Source organism: Perognathus longimembris, chromosome 11 (assembly GCF_023159225.1).
Source record: "Perognathus longimembris pacificus isolate PPM17 chromosome 11, ASM2315922v1, whole genome shotgun sequence".
Lineage (NCBI taxonomy): Eukaryota > Metazoa > Chordata > Mammalia > Rodentia > Heteromyidae > Perognathus > Perognathus longimembris.
Genome location: NC_063171.1, coordinates 58,742,601 through 58,761,266, shown reverse-complemented (window position 1 = coordinate 58,761,266; position 18,666 = coordinate 58,742,601). Strand labels below are relative to the sequence as shown.

At 43.9% G+C, this 18,666-nt stretch overlaps 1 protein-coding gene across 1 annotated transcript; it reads right to left on the bottom strand.

The window, feature by feature from the left end:
* Positions 1 to 9,111: 9,111 nt before the first annotated feature.
* On the bottom strand, positions 9,112 to 18,309 carry Ppp1r15b (protein phosphatase 1 regulatory subunit 15B). The gene is made up of 2 exons (XM_048357149.1): positions 15,921 to 18,309; positions 9,112 to 11,917 (listed from the first exon to the last, which is right to left on the bottom strand). Exons 1-2 carry the CDS (start codon positions 17,823 to 17,825, stop codon positions 11,696 to 11,698), a joined length of 2,127 nt encoding a protein of 708 aa, XP_048213106.1. The 5' UTR covers positions 17,826 to 18,309; the 3' UTR covers positions 9,112 to 11,695.
* Between the last annotated feature and the right edge of the window lie 357 nt (positions 18,310 to 18,666).

Genomic DNA, 18,666 nt, shown 5'->3' with positions numbered 1-18,666 from the left:
GAACAGAGACCATGCCAGTCTTTTTCAAATCTGTGCTCCCGGCTGTTGGCTCAGCATGAGGCACATAGTAAACGCTGAGGTAAGTATTCTGAGTAAATGAATTCAGCAGGTGAAACAAGGCCTCTCGCTGCACTCATAAGCGATACTGAAGGAGCAAATTAGCAAGAGTCGGTCAAGTTCTCTGCTAGGCCTTGCTTCACCTTAATAATTAAAACATGGAGTCAGGTGTCAGAGTGGCTCATGCCTGAGACCCTAGCTACTCGGGAAGCTGAGATCTGAGGATCACGGATTAAAACTAGCCCAAGAAGGGAAATCTGTGAGATTCTTATCTCTAATTAATTCCAAAAAGCTGGAAGTGGAGGTGTGGCTCAAGCGGTAGCCTTGAGTAGAAAAAGGTAAGAAAGCTAAGGGCTAAATAAGGGATAGCAGCCGCTGAGTTGAAGCCTCAGTATCAGCACAATAAATAAATAAATTTTTAAAATGGTTCTTTGGGGGCTGGGAATATGGCCTAGTGGTAGAGTGCTCGCCTTGTATACATGAAGCCCGGGTTCCATTCCTCAGCACCACCTGTATAGAAAAAGCCAGAAGTGGATCTTGGCTCAAGAGGTAGAGTGCTAGCCTTGAGCAAAACGAAGCCAGGGACGGTGCTTGAGAGGCAGAAGCTAATGAACCTTGGGATTACATATTCATTTACATCATGAATATGCTAGGGAGTAAGAAATGGCCTATTCTTTTATTTTCTTAAGTAACCTGTGCTCTGCTCTGTGTGTCCATGTAGTGGGGTGGCAAAAAAAAATTCAATGTCCACCGCCACTGAGCCTCACTGCAACTTCGGACCTCAGACTCCTGAGTAGCCAGGATGACAGGTGTGAGCCGCCGCCGGCTGGAAACAAAACAGGTGTGAGCCGCCGCCGGCCGGAAACAAAACAGGTGTGAGCCGCCGCCGGCCGGAAACAAAACAGGTGTGAGCCGCCGCCGGCCGGAAACAATTTTTTTTTAAGTGTTTCCTAACCACAATGAAATTAAATCAGAAGCCAATTCCAGTCTGAGAAGTACCCAAATATCTTCAAACTGGACATCATACTTCTGTATAGCCCTGAGACAGAGAAGAAAGAACAAAGGAAATTAGAAACTATCTGGAACGGGACAAACGTAAAAACACAATATATAAATGTAGACGGGAAACTTCTAATACTGCTCTGGGGAGATTTACAGCATTCAATAGAGTTTGTTGTTGTTATGTTGCCAGTCCTGGGGCTTTGACTGTTCCTGACTTCTTTTTGCTCAAGGCTAGCACTCTACCTCTTGAACCACAGCGCCATTTCTGGCCTTTTCTACTTATGTGGTGCTGAGGAATCGAACCCAGAGTTAGGTGCATTCTAGGCTAGCACTCCACCACTAAGCCACATTCCCAGCCCAGCATTCAAGATTTAATTAGAAGAAACAAAATGTCTTGGATGAGTGGTCTAAGTTCTACCTTAAGAACTTGTAAAAAGCAGCAGGGTTTGGTGGCTCATGCTTGTGATGCTAGTACTCAGGAGGCTAAGGTAAGAAGATCAGAGGTCTGAGGCCATCCTGGTCTATGTAATAACTTCCAGGCAAGCATGGGAAAGTTAGCAAGACCCCCTCTCAAAATTAAAAAAAAAAAAAGGCTGGGCATTGGTGGCTCACGCTTGTAATCCTAGCTACTCAGGAGGCTGAGATCTGAAGATACTAAGTTCAAAGTTGCTGGGGTAGGAAAGTCTGTAATACTTATCTCCAATTAACCACTAAAAAGGCTGGAAGTGGCGTTGTGACCAAGTGGTAGAGCACAAAAGCTCAGAGAAAGCACTTAGGCTCTGAGTTCAAGAGCCAGAACTCACACACATAAAAAGGAGGGGTGGGGTGGGGATATGGCCTAGTGGCAAGAGTACCTGCCTCATATACATGAGGCCCTGGGTTTGATTCCCCAGCACCACATATACAGAAAATGGCCAGAAGTGGAGCTGTGGCTCAAGTGGCAGAGTGCTAGCCTTGAGCAAAAAGAAGCCAGGGACAGTGCTCGGGCCCTGAGTCCAAGCCCCAGGACTGGCCAAAAAAAAAAAAAAAAAAGGAGGGGGGTGTAGAATGCTATAATAACAAAAAGATGACAAACCCTTCAGAGAGAGGGATGGAGTCTCTTCAGGGAAGCCTTTAGAGAGGGGAGAGCGAACCCTGACTGGGGGAGGTAAGTATTCCCGAAGGACTCAAGTGGGGTTGGGGCAAGGTCTGTGCTGAGTGGCATAGATACAAAGACCAGTTACTATAACTAGCTGTCCTACTGGAAATGAATCGCAAGAACAGGCACCTGCTTCCACTCTGTATGTAACTCAATACAGTAATTTCTCTTTCAAAAAGGGGGGGGGGGGTGGTAATTGGGGAAGAGGGAAGGTGGAGAAAACGAGGGAGGAGGTAACAAGTTTGATAAGAAATGTACTCACTACCTTACATATGTAAATGTAACCCCTCTCTGTACGTGACCTTGACAATAAAATTAAACTTAAAAAAAAGTCTTTCCTTGGGCAAAACTGGGCTCTTCCCTACGCCCGTTGAGCAGTGACATTTGGCACCTAGTCCTAGGGAAGGGGATCTGTTCAGACATCTATGTCCAGAAAATTCAGCAATCAGAAATGCAAAAAGAAAACCAAACCCTTCTATGTAAATTCTTAGGAGTAGGAAAAGAAACCCTAACCCACCTTGCTCAGTCCAATCAAGCAGAAACTAGAGAACGGAAGAGCAGCCCAGTGGGACAGCTGATAGTCACCTGGCACAGGGAAATCATATGCAAATGCACGATGGCTTTCCATTCTCTACTTCTGCAAGTGGCTCCGGGGACAGCTCATTTGGCACCAACACCAACCTACCAAAGACCACTCCTAGATATCTACTGGGCCTTGGCTAGTAACTCTCTGAGGGAAACCCAGCACAGTCGGCCCCCAGAGATTTCTTTCCTCCTGGCAACCAGGCCCATATACAGTAAGTCATTAGACAGACTGATGTTCCTAGAGGGAAGGGGAGTTCAGGCTCCTGCTCCTTCTTCCCATTAAACAATGACTGGCAAGGAGCTCGGGAATTAAATTGAAGAACACAAAGGTATTTCCCAGCACTAGCTGGGAAAACTCTAACATACAAAACCCAGCAAACGTTTATCAGCCCTTAGATTTCACCTAGGATCTTCTGGATCTCCTCTTATCCTCCCTCTCCCTAGACAAGGAGGCCTGGGATCCTTTGCTTGTGCCCATTCTGGGCAGTTGCCATGAAAAGGTGGAGCAACAATGGACCAGGCTGCGCCGGGCAGGCAGATTGCCAGGTTTACACATGGAGAGATGGACCTCCAAGGATGAGCAGGAGACAACCCATCAGGCATTCTGATGTGGTATGTGACGCCATCTGGTGGAAGTAAGAGAGCATTGCTAGAAACCCAATGCCAAGCTTGTGGGGCTGTCTTGATGTGAGAATATTCCGGCACTCTGATACGTTGTCTTCATTCCGGAAAAGAAAGGCCTCGGGCGATTAGATCACATATTAAATTCATAAATTAACATGCACCTTATTAATGACACTCAGATTAATTGATGTGGTGTCCCCAGCCATCCTCAAATCTGCAATTACATTCTACAAATTTAGTTAGAACTTACTGTATCTGTTCTCTAAGGACCTTTAAGTTCTATGCAACTGTGTCTTCTGTGATTGTGGCAAATTGATGTCTGATTGGATATGACTGGGCTGATGAAATTTCAATCAAGGTGACTTTAAGAAAGTTACTAACTTATTAACAAATAGTTATTGTCTATAACTCCCAGGTGCCGAGCTCGGATCCCTACTGTCTTGGGGTTTAGAGCCAAGTGAAGGTGGGCGGACCCCCCCCCCCAAAAAAAAGGCCATTGGAAGTGTTAATAAGATGAGGTCAGAGGGAAAGGGATTTGAATTGGTAACAGGAGAAGGGAAGAAGAGATGGGGAATAGATAGGGCCTCAGATGTCCCTTGGAGGTGATATTTGAGATCCAAAGGGGATCTAGTCTTCACATGATGAAATTTGTTTTTAAAAAAACAACAATTTCAACTTCCCCAATAAATCCATCTTTTTACTTGAAAAGAAACCATTTCAAAAATGGTACACAAATTCAACGCAATCCAGCTACATTCTTCACTGAAATAGAGAAAACAACCCATAAATTCATATGGAACAACAAAAGACCTAGAATAGCTAAAGCAATTCTAGGCAAAAGAAGCAGCACAGGAGGTATCACAATACCAGACTTCAAGCTCTACTATAGAGCCGTCATAACAAAAACAGCCTGGCATTGGTATAAAAACAGATCCGAAGATCAATGGAATAGGATAGAAGACCCAGAAATAAATCCGCATACTTACAGTCAGCTGATATTCAACAAAGGAGCTAAAGACATACAATGGAAAAAAAACATAGCCTCTTCAACTACTGGTGCTGGGAAAACTGGGCAATCACATGTGGAAAATGCAAAGTGGACCTTAGCCTATCACCATGCACCAAGATCAACTCAAAATGAATTAAAGACCTCAACATCAGACCTGAAACTCTGAAACTACTGAAGGACAGAGTAGGAAAAACGCTAGAACTTATAGGCACAGGAAGGAAGCTCCTGAATAGAGTCCCAGGGGCACAACAGATAGGGGAGAGATTCGACAAATGGGACTACTACAAAATAAAAAGTTTCTGCATAGCTAAAGACATAGCCACAAACTAGAAAGACATCCAACCATATGGGAAAGGATCTACAGCAGCACAGCAACAGACAAAGGCCTAATATCCATCATCTACAGAGACTCAAGAAACTAACCCCCTCCAAACCCAGTAAACCAATTATTAAATGGGCAAAGGAGCTAAAGAGAGAATTCACAGGAGAAGAGATAAAAATGGCAAAGAAACATATGAGGAAATGTTCAACATCCCTGGCAGTAAAGGAAATGCAAATAAAAACAACCCTGAGATACCACCTCACTCCAGTTAGAATGGCCTATACTCTGAACTCAGGAAACAACAAATGCTGGAGGGGCTGTGGAGAAAGAAGAACCCTTCTCCACTGTTGATGGAAGTGTAAACTAGTACAACCACTCTAGAGAACAGTATGGAGGTTCCTCAAAAAACTCAGCATAGACCTACCCTATGACCCAGCCATACCACTCCTAGGCATCTATCCTGAACAACAGGATCCAGGATACCATAAAGACACCTGCACATCCATGTTTATTGCTGCGCAATTCACAATAGCCAAAATATGGAAACAACCCAGATGCCCCACTACAGATGAATGGATCCAAAAAATGTGGTACCTGTACACAATGGAATACTACATAGCGATTAGGAATGATAAAATAATGGCATTCACAGGGAAATGGTCAGATCCAAATAATATTGAGTGAGACAAGCATAGAACACAGAGAACAAAGGCACATGGTCTCTCTGCTATGTGGTTGTTAGGGGGAGGGGGAGAGAACAGTAGAGATCATGTCTGTAAAATGACAAACTTCTTTTCAAATGGTATGTCCACATGTTTTCGTCAGTGACTTTACAGTATGTCTCTAAAACCAATCAATTACTAAATAAACGTAAAAAGGTCTAGGATACACGTATCAGAGGACCACAAGGGCTCAACAGCTACATACATATGATTATATAAGATGAGGCTAAGCAAAATGAACTGCAAGAGATGGAAACAGGAGGATTTTATTGTTGTCATTATGTTTCATGTACTAGGTGAATTTCCTTTGGAGCAGCCCCTGTGGTCACTGTGTATGATTTTGGTACACTGGATATTGTACATATGCTTATTTGAGCTAGGGAAGGGAAAGAAAAATGAGGGAGGGTGTAACAAATAAGACAAGAAATGTACTACTCACTATGTTATTACGTAACTGTACCCTCTCTGTACATCACCTTGTCAATAAAATTTAATTTAAAAAAACCCAATGTAAAAAAAAAAAAACAATTTCAGGAAACACATCCCCATATCTTTTTCAAAATTCTTCCAGGCGGCTGGGAATGTGGCTTAGCAGTAGAGAGCTTGCCTAGCATAGGTTCGATTCCTCAGTCCCACATAAACAGAAAAAGGCAGAAGTGATGCTGTGGCTCAAATGGTAGAACACTAGCCTTGAGCAAAAGAAGCTCAGGAACAGTGCCCAGGCAGAGTACAAGCCCCAGGACTAGCAACACACACACACACACACACACACACACACACACAACCAAGGCACTTAGAGGCTCACGCCTGTATACTTAGTTACTCAGGAGGCTTCGATCTGAGGATCAAAACAGACAAGGCAGGAAAATCTCCAAGTAACCACCAAAAGGCTAGAAATGGAGCTGTATCTCAAATGGTAGAGTACTAGCCTTGAGCTAAAACACTCAGGAACAAAAGTATTTGCCCTGAGTTCAAGCCCCAGCAAACAAACAAAAACAGTAAACAAAAAAAAAATCAACAAACAGCATTATCAGCTTTCTTTTTCCCCCAAACATCTTTAGTTACTCAGGTTTCAGAGAACAAATATTTACCGAACTTTTGGTAGGGAAAGCTGTGCTGAGTCCGGAGCTCTGGTCTTTAGCTCTTGTTAGGTAGCAGCTTTACAGTTGGGTGGTTCTTTTGTTGTGAGCGCCTATGCCCTGCCTTCTAAGGGAGGATCTAGAAAACAGTGAATGTAAAATATCTAGCTAATAAGGGAGCAAAACCATAGGGATAGTGCTGAGATGAAGAGAATGAAAGGAGATTAAGAGGGGGAAAAAAAAACCTGAAAAGTTGTTCAGAGCTTTGCCCTGTATAGTGCAAGTTTCTAGATAGACCTTACAGCAAATAAGATTGTCAGTCCTTACTAGATCTCTGCTATAACTGTGCCATTGGTCAAACAAATCGCTTCCCATAATACACTTCTGATCTCCAGTTAAGGAGTGGGGCAGTGGTAAGTCAATGATGCCATTCCAGGAATCCCTACCCCCAACAGCCCTGTTCAATAGAACTCATAGAATGATTTCTCCTTAAATTCCCTGAAGTCAACTCTGTCTCAGGAACATAATCGTTGAAAGCATCACAGGTTTTCTTCATAAATTCTTCAAGTGAACAGGGTTGGAAAAAAATCCATTTGTCATATTGTACCTTCCACTAAGAGATTTATCACTATGTTTTGAAGTCATAAACTGACACGTTTAGTCTCATTGGAAATCCAGGGAAACTTTATTATCTAAATTCATAAGCAGGGGCTGGGAATATGGCTTAGCGGTAGAGCGCTTGCCTTGCATGCATGAAGCTCTGGGTTCAATTCCTCAGCACCGCGTACACAGAAAAGTGGTGCTATGGCTTAAGTGGTAGAGTGCTAGCCTTGAGCAAAAAGAAGCCAGGGACAGTGCTCAGGCCCTGAGTTCAAGCCCCAGGACTGGCAATAAATAAAAAATTGATAAGCAAGGAATCCCAATGGCTGAGGTAGAATGATTCCAAATGAGTAGCATGCTTGTCATAATCAGTTAAATGAGGAAATACCCACAGCCTTTATGCTGGGTCAGTGGGAGAAACCAAGCCTCACAAACCAGCAAGTACCTGTGAGAGGTCCTGCCCAGCGTCACCAAGAAAGACCCAACAATGTATCAAGACTAAGTATAGGTCTATATGGCTTTTATAAATAACAATTTTGTTTGTTTTTGCCAGTCCTGGGGCTTGAACTCAGAAACTGGGCTTTGTCCCTGAGCTTCTTTTGCCCAAGGTTAGCACTCTACCACTTGAGCCACAGTGCCACTTCTGGCTTCTTCTGTTTATGTGAACCCAGGGTTTCATGCATGCTAGGCAAGCCATACTCCCAGCCCAACATATACTTTTAAAAGGGGGAAAAAATGGCTCTTTCCACTTTTACTTTTCAAAAGACACAGGTGTCCAAAAGAAGTCTCCAAAGGAAAATATCTACTTGAAACTATCAGAACTGATGAGACTTGCTTTGAACTTCAAATGAGAGCTGAAAATGTAACTCAGTGGCAGAGCACTTGCTAGGCTCATGACAAGGGTGTGTTCAATCTCCATACCACAGAAACAATGTAAAAAATAAATTAAAAAAAAGCGTAGTTTCTCAAGTATCAGAATAGGGAACAAGCCTGGACTGATTATCACTGTGGCTGCTCTCATGTGTTTCCCTGGAGACCATCAAAAGTGCTTAAACTGGCCCCAAGTTGGAAATAAAAATAATGTTGATTCAATTTGTACATTATTTTCAACGGTTCTCTTTCCTGTGTGTACATGTGTGTGTGTGAGAGACATACATACATAAAGTTTGTGAGGCAGGTGCTCTACTTGAGCCACACCTGCAGTCCTCAGAAATACTTTAGTAACTTTCCAGTAGCTGGGAAGGTCTAAACGCTTTGGCTTAAGAATGCTAGTAGTGGCTCAAGTGGTAGAGTGCTAGCCTTGAGCAAAAAGAAGCCAAGAATGGTGCTCAGGCCCTGAGTTCAAGCCCCAGGACCGGCACCAAAAAAAAAAAAAAAGAATGCTATTGTTCCTTAGTTCATTAATGGGCTTGCTGGGGTACAATTTTCTTGAGTAAATAGTGTAATTTTTTCCTGATGTGATTATCACATTGATTCAATTTCACAAATGGGGAAGCTGGCTTGCAATACCATGTTATCATGAATAATGCACTATCCACTTTCCTGTTGTTTAGGAGAAAGTTATGCCCATATGAATTTGACTATGAATACTCCATTTATCAGTCTTCTTTGCAGAACTAAAGCTGGAGCTAATTTCAGAATTGGCTCTTAGAAGAGATGTTCATACTTTTTTTTTGTTTCTGTCAGTCCTGGGCCTTGGACTCAGGGCCTGAGCACTGTCCCTGGCTTCTTTTTGCTCAAGGCTAGCCCGCTACCACTTGAGCCACGGCACCACTTCTGGCCTTTTCTATATATGTGGTGTTGAGGAACCAAACCCAGGGCTTCATGTGTACAAGGTGAGCACTCTTGCCACTAGGCCATATTCCCAGCCCCGGATGTTTGTACTCTTAAGCCAATTTCCCTTTTCCTAAATGTGCTTTGCAGTTGAGTTCAAGCCCGAGGACTGGTACCAAAAAAAAAAAAAAAATCACATATACTTCATGATTGCAAATATATTTATTACAATTTACAGATTAGTTAACAGGTATATATACAAATAAAATAGAATTTCAACAATAAAATTCCAACAAACTGGTTACATTTAAATCACTGGATTTGAAGAAGCCAATTAGAAGTCTGCCAGTGCCTAAACTTCACCTTCCATAAATTATAAAAAAAATAAAATCTGATAGGTTTGACTTCTAGTTAGATGGAAGAGGTGTTGTCACATCTCATCACTGAGAAATAGAAATGCTACCTGTCTGTACAAAGCTCTTCTCATGCTACATTCACACGTAAAGCACCATGACACGACTTTAATGTATAAAATGTGCACGAAAGACCTTCAGGCATTTTATTCTTAACATTGGTTAGGGGACTTCTAACATACAGAACTTGGATAAACTGACAAGAATTTTGATTTGGATTTTTGTTGTTGTTGGAGACAGGTCTTATGATACCTATCAGTCTGGCCTTAGAGGTGCTAGGCTGACTTTAACTTGAGATCCTCTTGCTTTAGCCTTGCAAGTGCTAGAATTACAGGCATGTACAACCATGCCCAGCATCAGTATAATTTTTAGCTTACTCTGGGCCTGGTAGCCAGGAAAACCACTGTGCAAACTTGTATTTGTACAATTTGTATTGTAGGTAGTATTCCTTTTTCAGTTGGTGGCACTGGGGATTGAATTCAGGGCCTTATGCTAAAGAAGCAACCTACATTTAAGCTCTAGTCCAGTCTAATTTATAAATGGTCCCTTTGTCATCATCACAATCTTATTACTTCTAAAGGAGAGAGCAGTACATAGGAGATTCTGAACCAAGCTTTTACTTTTCTGGAAGTGGAAGCAGTCTCAAGAACAATTTTCTGAAATCCAACACCTATAAAGATGTCCCATCACTTTCAAATTCACAGATATGCTAGACTCCAGAAACACAAAATATAACAAGTCTCAAATAATCTACTGTACTTCAGTCTGGTTTTAAAAGACCACCTGCACATGGTCCTAAGTGAGAGATGCCTGCTTCCCAAACGACCCAGGCTTGAAGCACCTGTTTTCACAGTGCTTTACCAGGCTGTGTTTGCCTAAGTGGAGGGACACAGGTCTCTTCAGTAACTTGGCCAGCTTCCATATGCTGCACCTTCAGTGAGTGTAGTAATGAATATATATATACACTAACATCGGAGGCAGATCTCTAGAGCAAACCAGATGGAAATAAAATAATGACCAGGTAGATCATAAACTGAGGTAGTAACCCTATAAGCACTTCTGAAAAACTCATCCCTATGCTGAAATGAGTTCAAAATAAGTGGTCTTCTAACCTCCTGTGGTGGGGGACGTGTGGAGTAAAAAGTGACCATCAGAGTTGGTTAACATTACTTCAGCCCAACAGGTTGGAAAGCTAGCTAAATGAAATAAGCATAACCAAGCGATGCAAAGTAAACTTTGAGCTAAAGGTATTAAGACTTCCAAGTTGTTAAATCTAGTTCGTCCTTTTGTAAAAGAGGCCTTGCCATTGCTTTTCTATTATTAAAATAGCAGAACACAATAAACCTGGATATTGACTGAAGCTTCTATTTTACATTTCACACTTGAAAATTCAGAACTGCCCAGTTCCAAGTTTAATGTCACCCTGATAAGTTTTTAAAAGTGACAGTGCTGAGGCATGATGTTGAATAACACTGATTTTCTGTTGAGAGCATATACTATAAAAATCAAAACTCTGAGATGTCTCTTATTAGTCTCTAAAGTTGAAAAAATAAACACCTATGATGCAGTGATTACTTATTCTCGAGTGTTTTATAATTTCTCTGTGGAAAGATGCAAAGAACTACATTCAACTGGAACTTCAGTAACACAAAAACCTCTCCAAAAACAGTCTGCATAGAAACCAAATATATTAGATGCTAACATTTGGCAGATAGACATAGCTTTCCCAAAGCTGCAGAGATTGCTGTGAGGGCAATTTTCTGGCAGTCCTTGGAAACACCTTAAGTAGAACTTGTAGAAAAAAAATTCACCACATTTTCAACTAAAGTCACCTTTAAAATAAGAAAAAAGTGGCACAAGATATGTGCTTTTAGTATACAACGTACAAGATTATTATTTTGCAGCCTTAAGGTAAAGGGGCCCAATGAATACAATGAAAAAAAAAATAAAAAGCCCATTTATTTTGGAAAAAATTAGGAACCTGGTAATTTTGGACAAAAGCACATAATTTAAATTAGAACTGAAAATGGGCTTTAAAGCCCTATATTGTTTCCCAAGAAAGTAAGTTTTTAAAGTGCAAAATTGTAACTCAAAAGGTCTCCCTGTTCACCTCAAGCAAACAAAGAACATTTAAAAACATCCAACTAAACTGAAGAGGACTAAAAAAAAAAATCACAGATCCTTCATTATCAAAGCTGACCTTAAGCCTGGATATTTCTAATGGATAGATATGTTGCAAAAATTAAACTATTTCACTGGGGCCAATTTTATATCTCTTTAAAAAAATTGGTCAATATTTGTTGTGTGTGTATTTTTAAAGCCTCTTAAGAAAGAGGTAGTGTACGCGAAGGCTATAGGCTGTCAACTCATCTTAACATTGTTTGAAAACAGAAAGTCCTTCAAAGCACACTTCCTGGAGTCTATTAAACATTCTTTGTCTGTGCTCAAATGTCAAGCAATATCCAATAGCAACTTCTGTTTCTTGAATTCGTTTCTGGAACCTGCATCCATCCCTTGCAAATTCTTCCCATGGTCCTTTGCGATCCTCATCACCACTTATGTAATACTCCGTAACTTCTTCAAGGAAGGTTACCTATAAAGAAAAAGACTCACTTTAATAACCTTCTAGGATCTTCTAATTAGCACTGAGGCCAGTAGTTCTCTCTCAATACTAAATTATTTCAAGAATCTTTGTTCCCAAGTATGTGTGAAGTTAAACAGTTCTAAGCAGATAGTAGTTGAATAAAATAAAAAGCATCTAAAACATTACACACACACACACACAAAATCTACCCAACTTTGGCATATAAAATGAATCCAGAGGGAGAATTGAAGCTTTACTGTTATTATCAGTTCCTGCTATTCTTTCATTTTTAGGGAAATACAGTTCTATAATATTCTTTCCTCAAAAGAACTATTTCGGAGACTAACCACTGTATCCATGGATGTCAATATTCTTATCATGGAAAAAATTTTAAACAATTTTATTTTTCATTTTTGAAGTTTTTGCTTTTCAGCATTTGCCAATTGCTAAGAATTTGATAGTTACTTTTATATTATAGAAGAGATAGGGCTGGGAATATGGCCTAGTGGTAAAGTGCTTGCCTCGTATACATGAAGCCCTGGGTTCAATTCCTCAGCACCACATATATAGAAAAGACCAGAAGTGGTGCTGTGGCTCAAGTGGTAGAGTGCTAGCCTTGAGCAAAAAGAAGCCAGGGACAGTGCTCAGGCCCATGGCCAAGGACTGACAACAAAAACAAATAAACAGAATAAACAAAAGAGACCTTAGTAAACAAATTATAGCAAAATTAATCTTTCAGGATGTCACTACAAGAGACTTAGTGGTTAAGACAAAAAAATCCAGTATGCTAACATACACAGGTTTATAATCCCTTACTTGAATTGCCTGGGACCAGCAGTATTTTAGATTTCAAAGTTTTTTGGATCTTGGAGATGTATAGCCCAGTTGGCCAGCATTTGCCTAGCACCTGGATCTGATCCCCATAACTACAGGGGTGGGGGTGAGGGGGTGGGGAGGTTGGGGCAGGTAGTGAGTGACCTGATCCCAGCACTGGGGAGGCTGAGGCAATAGGATCTCAAGTATAAGGTCAGCCTGGTCAACAAGCTGAAAAATCTGTCTCCAAAGGGAAAAAAGTTTCAGGTTTTAAATTTTCACATTAGAGAGGCTCAACCTGTACATGAAATTGTTCGTATTTTTGTCATAGTACACCTGACATGTTTTTTCATGTTGTCATAATATACATGACACAGAATGAGTGACAATCCTACTTAATTCTTACTAAGGACATTTCCTCCTAAGACATCAAACTCAAAGTAAAAGCTTGCATTCAAGTATGTTTAACAGTTACATCAGCTAATCCCGCTGAGGCCTACTCCTTTCCTTGCCTTTACATCAGGCCAGAGAATGCCCGTGAGGACAATTAATAGGGATGTAACACCTTACTAGATATTGCATTCTAGTCGTTACTCAGCCACTGTGTCACTAGGGTAGTGCTTACCACATACATGCAAGCTCTATTCAGAGTTTTCTCATTTTTATCACATTTAATCCTCACATCAACCCCATGAGGTTAACTAGTGAGTGCAGATCACCTGGCATCTAAGGGGTGTAAACAGGATCCAGTTTGTCTGGCTCCACAATCTGTACTATGTTTTGCCAGGACAGAAAGGATTTCAAACTCCTAGAGCTGAAGCTTCTAAAATCAAGGCACTTACCCATTGTTCCCATAAACCTAAAGAATGGCAGTCAACAGCTATCCGACAGTCTTATCATATTTAGACACATTCTTTTGTAGGTCTGTTTCTAGAATCCGTTTTGATTTTTTTAATGAAGGTTTGAACTCAGAGCAGCCTCTCTGCTTGCAAGATTGGCAAGGTAGCACTAAGCCATGCCTCCAATCCTATTGTAGGTTTGTTTCTAATTCAGTCAATAGTCTCCTATCTTCACTCATTTCATTTCATTCAATGAGCAACTACAAGACAAGAGATTGGACTGGGCCCGTTTAACTCATTTCATTTAAACTTGGAGAGACTGGAGCTGGGGTGCAGCACAGAGGTACAACGAATTCAAGAGGCTCTAGGTTCAATCCCCAGCATGGCAAAAATAGAAAACAATGAATCCTGCAATACTTGTACAACAGATGTCTCCAGCAGATCAATGGTGGACCAAAGCCAGAGAGTGAAGCTAACTTCCCAAACCTGGCTGCCTCCCCCATCTCTTGGCAACCAAAGCACTCAGGAGTAGAATCTCAGATGTCAGGTGCTCACCCCACTTATGTCTGGCCTCAACTCAGCAGGACATTTTGTCAGGGGCTTCTTATAAAAGGATAAACCAGAAGCTTTTTTATCCTGTCATAAAGTGTGAACTAACTTTTTAACATGACTTATTCTGGGAATACAGATAAAATTGCCACTATTTACAAATATTTTCTACCCCAGGAATAGTTCCAAAGTACTGAGCTGGCTATTTGGATCAAAAGATTACGGTGTCCACTTGAAACTCCCTCATGCTGCAGACCACGAGGTTAATAAGAACTCATTACTGGGATGGGAATATGGCCTAGTGGTGGTAGAGTGCTTGCCTCGTGTACATGAAGCCCTGTGTTCGATTCCTCAGCACCACATATATAGAAAGAGCCAGAAGTGGCACTGTGACTCAAGAGGTAGAGTGCTAGCCTTGAGCAAAAAGAAGTCAGGGACAGTGCTCAGGCCCTGAGTCCAAGCCCCAGGACTGGCAAAAAAAAAAAAAAAGAACTCACTACTTTCCTTTTCCAAATGATAGTACAGGAAGCTAAAAGTCCCCCTCAGCAAGGTGTGCGAGTACCTCCAGCACTTGGGAGTCTAATAGAAGGATCTCATGTTCCCGCCAAGCCTGGGCTTGGCTCACAAGGAGATATACAAGGAGACCCTGCCTCAAAAAACCAAAGGGAGGGGCTGGGAATGTGGCTTAGGGGTAGAGTGCTTGCCTAGCATGCATGAAGCCCTGGGTTCGATTCCTCAGTACCACATACACAGAAAAAGCTGGAAGTGGAGCTGTGGCTCAAGAAGTAGAATGCCAACCTTGAGAAAAAAGAAGGCAGGAACAGTGCTCAGGCCCTGAGTCCAAGCCCCAGGACTGGCAAAAAACAAGAAACCAAAGGGAGGAAAAAAAAAAAAAAAGAAATTCTCTTTACAATGAAAGAAACCCAGGTGTTTGGGGGAGATTTCTTCCCAAACTAAAGTTAATGTAACAGCCATTTAAATAGTAAAATACTCAAGAAGCTTTATAGGAAGCAACTACTCAAATCAAGCCAAGTAAGTGACCACCCATGGTTCTCTTAGATTAACTTATAACTGGACACTAATAACTTGTAAGATTTTTTATAAAGGTCATACTATTTTCAGTAGTTTTCAACCGTCACTCAAGAGAGACTGGTAGGGGCTAGGAATATGGCTTAGCGGTAGAGTGCTTGCCTAGCATGCATGAAGCCCTGGGTTCGATTCCTCAGCACCACATAAACAGAAAAGGCTGGAACTGGTGCAGTGGCTCAAATGGTAGAGTGATAGCCTTGAGCAAAAGGAAGCCAAGGACAATGCTCAGGCCCTGAGTCCAAGTCCCACGACTGGCAAAAAAAAAAAAAAAAAATAGAGACTGGTATTAAAATTAATACTTCCTTTCAGGGCAAACCACCAGATTAACGTGACTTGCTATTTGTTATCACCTCTCTAGGTTTCAATAGATAGGAATAACGATTACCATGCACATGTTACTACATACTTGAAGCAAAAGGCCACATATTAAACCAATGTAAAACTCCTTAGCTAGAATAGGACCTTCTTAATCTATGGAAAAACTAAATCATGCACACATGAATATTTCTGTTGAAGCTTATAATAGGCAAACCCAAAGTTACCAACCCAAATTAAAACACATTATGGTAACATCTAATGGAATCTTTCTCTTGGAGAAATTATTTGAACATTTCTCAATCTAAACAGGAACTTAAGAATACTTCCTCAAAAACATGCAAAATTATTAAGTCATAAAGTTATCAAAACAAATTATCAGGTATGTTAAAAGAAAAGAAACAAACCTTTTTTCTTTTGATATGTGTGTGTCTTTCTCCAGAAAGAATCTCACGATGAACCAAGTCTGGACATTCACTTTCTTGGCTCCCTAAGAGTTCCACCTTACAAGAAAGTAAGGTATGACACTCAGAAATGGCCACTGTGGACTCAGAAGGGCTCTTTGAGCCACAACAGCCTTTCCACTTTTTCCCTGATGTTTGAAAAGGAGCCTTAAAATTTAAAAGGTTGTAGGGGTCATCAGAATTACAGAAAGAGTTCCACAGTTTGAGACTCTCTGCCTCATCTGCACTGGATTCCCAGCCATCCTCCTCTCCAGAATAACTATCAGGAGTCTCAGGAAGGGGAGAACTCTGTAGATCAGACTTGCCAGGCAAAGGCAAATCCTTCCCCGAATCAGAAGTCTCTCCAGAAACAATGCTGGCAGCAGTCTGAATCGTTGCTGTGAAGTTTTGGGGATTATAAGGATCGACACTGTAGAAAGAGTTCCAAAGGTGAAGTCCCTCTGAGTCTCCTTCAAGGTCTGATTCTGACAGTGAGCCGTCACTATCAAAACCATCATCCTCAGCTTCTTCATCCCAGCTCTCACCTTCTGACTCGGAACTTGTTTCCAGGTCGCTGGACACACCTCCCAAAATGTAATCTATCAGCTTGTTACTACAAGCTGGCCTGGCTGAAATGGGAAAGTCATTCTCCACGACACAGGAGTCAAGTATACCGGTTTGGTCCTCTTCACGCTTCTTCTCCACGGGCACCTCACTTTCCGAAAGGCCTGGCTTCTGAGGAACAAGTGGAACCTCTGAAGTCAACAATTGTATTTTTTCCTCATTGAGCTCCCAGGATGTCTCAGGAACGACTCCAGTAGGGGAAACAGGCTGCGTCGAGTTCTCTGTGCAGGGTTTCAGATCCATCCGGAGAAGGTTGTGCTCCTCCTCTAGGCTGTGGTAGCCATTATCTTGGTCAGGCGTGGGTAACTCTTGGCCCTTGTGAGACTGCTGAAGGAATTCCAGTCGTTTCATGCGAAGGTGGTGGATTTCGGGAAGGCCTTCTCTAGAAAGTGGTGGACACTCCTGCCAAGAGGCTGCACAGATCTCGGCTCGCAGAGGCTGGGGGTGACAATGGTCCTCAGAAAGGCTGCTGCTTTCTGAGGTCAGTGTTTGGAAACCAACGAGCTCGCCACCTGCAAAGCTGTTCTGACTGCTGAGCTCTAGGTAGGGAAGACAGTTCAGGTAGTGGTGGTTCAGCAAATAAGAGACGACGTTGAAATTGCCTAAGCGCTGAATGTTTAGAGACCCGAAGGGCGAAGAGCCAAGTTCTTGGTCAAAGAACAGACGGGCTTGAAGGCTACTGGGCAACAGCTCTTCCCCCCACAGCTGCTGCTCCAGGAACAAAGTGTGCGCCGCCGGGTCCAAAGGCCTTCCAAGCTTGGCTTTAAGTTCCAGTTCTAGGTCTGAGGAGGGGCACTGCCAAAGGAGACCCTCCTCGGACCAACCCAGGCAGCGGGCCACCGAACTATCCGGAGGGTCCCGTCGCAGCGAATTCAAAGACTTCCGCGCTGTGGGAGTGGCTGTCTCCTCCCGTCCCCTCCAGGCTCTCAGAGCACTGTAGCCTCCGGCGAAATCAAACCACCTGGTGGGAATCATGCTGCTGAAAAGCTGGCTCCAAAACAGCAGCTTTTGGAGCAAGCCCGGGAGCGGTGCGAGGAGCTGGGAAAGCAGTCTGGCCCAGTAGCCGGTCCGAGCCTCTGGCTGGGCGGAGGAAGGCAGGAGAGGGTCCCCAGGGTGGACGGGGGCAGGAGGGGTCGGGAACTTGGAAAAGCCGGCCTGACATGGCCGCGGGAAGAAGGGCAGCCGGAACCAGGCGGCCGCCCGCGGGGCGGGCCGTTGGCGCGGTCGGCGCGTACCAGGCTCCATCGCCGACTTCCGGGCCGTCTCTGGGGCTGGCGGGGGGAGGAAAGGGGGGTCGTCCCGCGGAGCGCGGAGCGCGGAGGCCGGACGGGATCGCGAGGAGGAGGCCTGTTACACCGCCTGGGCGCTGCGCAGCGGCGGAGTCGGCACCCCAGGCCGGTCCTGGCGTCCGCGGAAGAGCCACACCAGGCCGCGGTTCCGGAAGCGGGCGGCAGAGCGCGGTGGAGCCCGGCGGCCCGCGCGGGCGGCGGCCCAGACGACGTCCTCCATCCTGGCGGGGGAAGCCGGTTGTCTACTGCGCGCGCGGTCTCTCCACCATAGGTAAACGACCTCCTCGCGGCGGCGCCGACTCTCCGGGAGACGCGGACCGTCACCGAGCCGCGGAGCAACGCGACGCCGGGGAGCTGGGGGAAGCCCAAGATGGCCGCAGGCCGGAGGAGCGAAGGGAGGGACGCCGCCAGCTGCCGGCTGAGACCCGGGACGCTCGGCGTTTGCGACACCAGCCCAGCGCCGCCCAACGTCATTCGCAGCCCCAGGGGCGGGACTTCCCTCACTTCCGCCCGGCCGCTGATTGGTCACGCCTGAAATCCCCAGCCGGCTTCCTTACGCTCGGTGGCGCCGTTCGCACGCGGGAGGTTGCATCAGCCGGGCTCTGGCGGCGCGCAGGCGCAGTCCGTTCCCAGTGGTCTCCTAGGAGACCGCACCCTCCGCACCGCCCTCTGGGTCCCAGGGAAGAGCTTGGGGAGGCGAAGGGGTTCCTTGGATCACAGAATTCTCTGGCCTGCCATCTTAGCGACTCTGGAGGCTGAGATCTGAGGGCCCCGGTTCGAAACCATCCCGGGCTGGG

Excerpts from the sequence above, each read along its gene's own strand:
- Ppp1r15b (XM_048357149.1), bottom strand. The coding sequence starts at position 17,825 with ATGGAGCCTGGTACGCGCCGACCGCGCCAACGGCCCGCCCCGCGGGCG. Across the intron at positions 11,918-15,920 it reads CACATATCAAAAGAAAAAAG|GTAACCTTCCTTGAAGAAGT; the intron begins GTTTGTTTCTTT and ends TTTTCTTTATAG.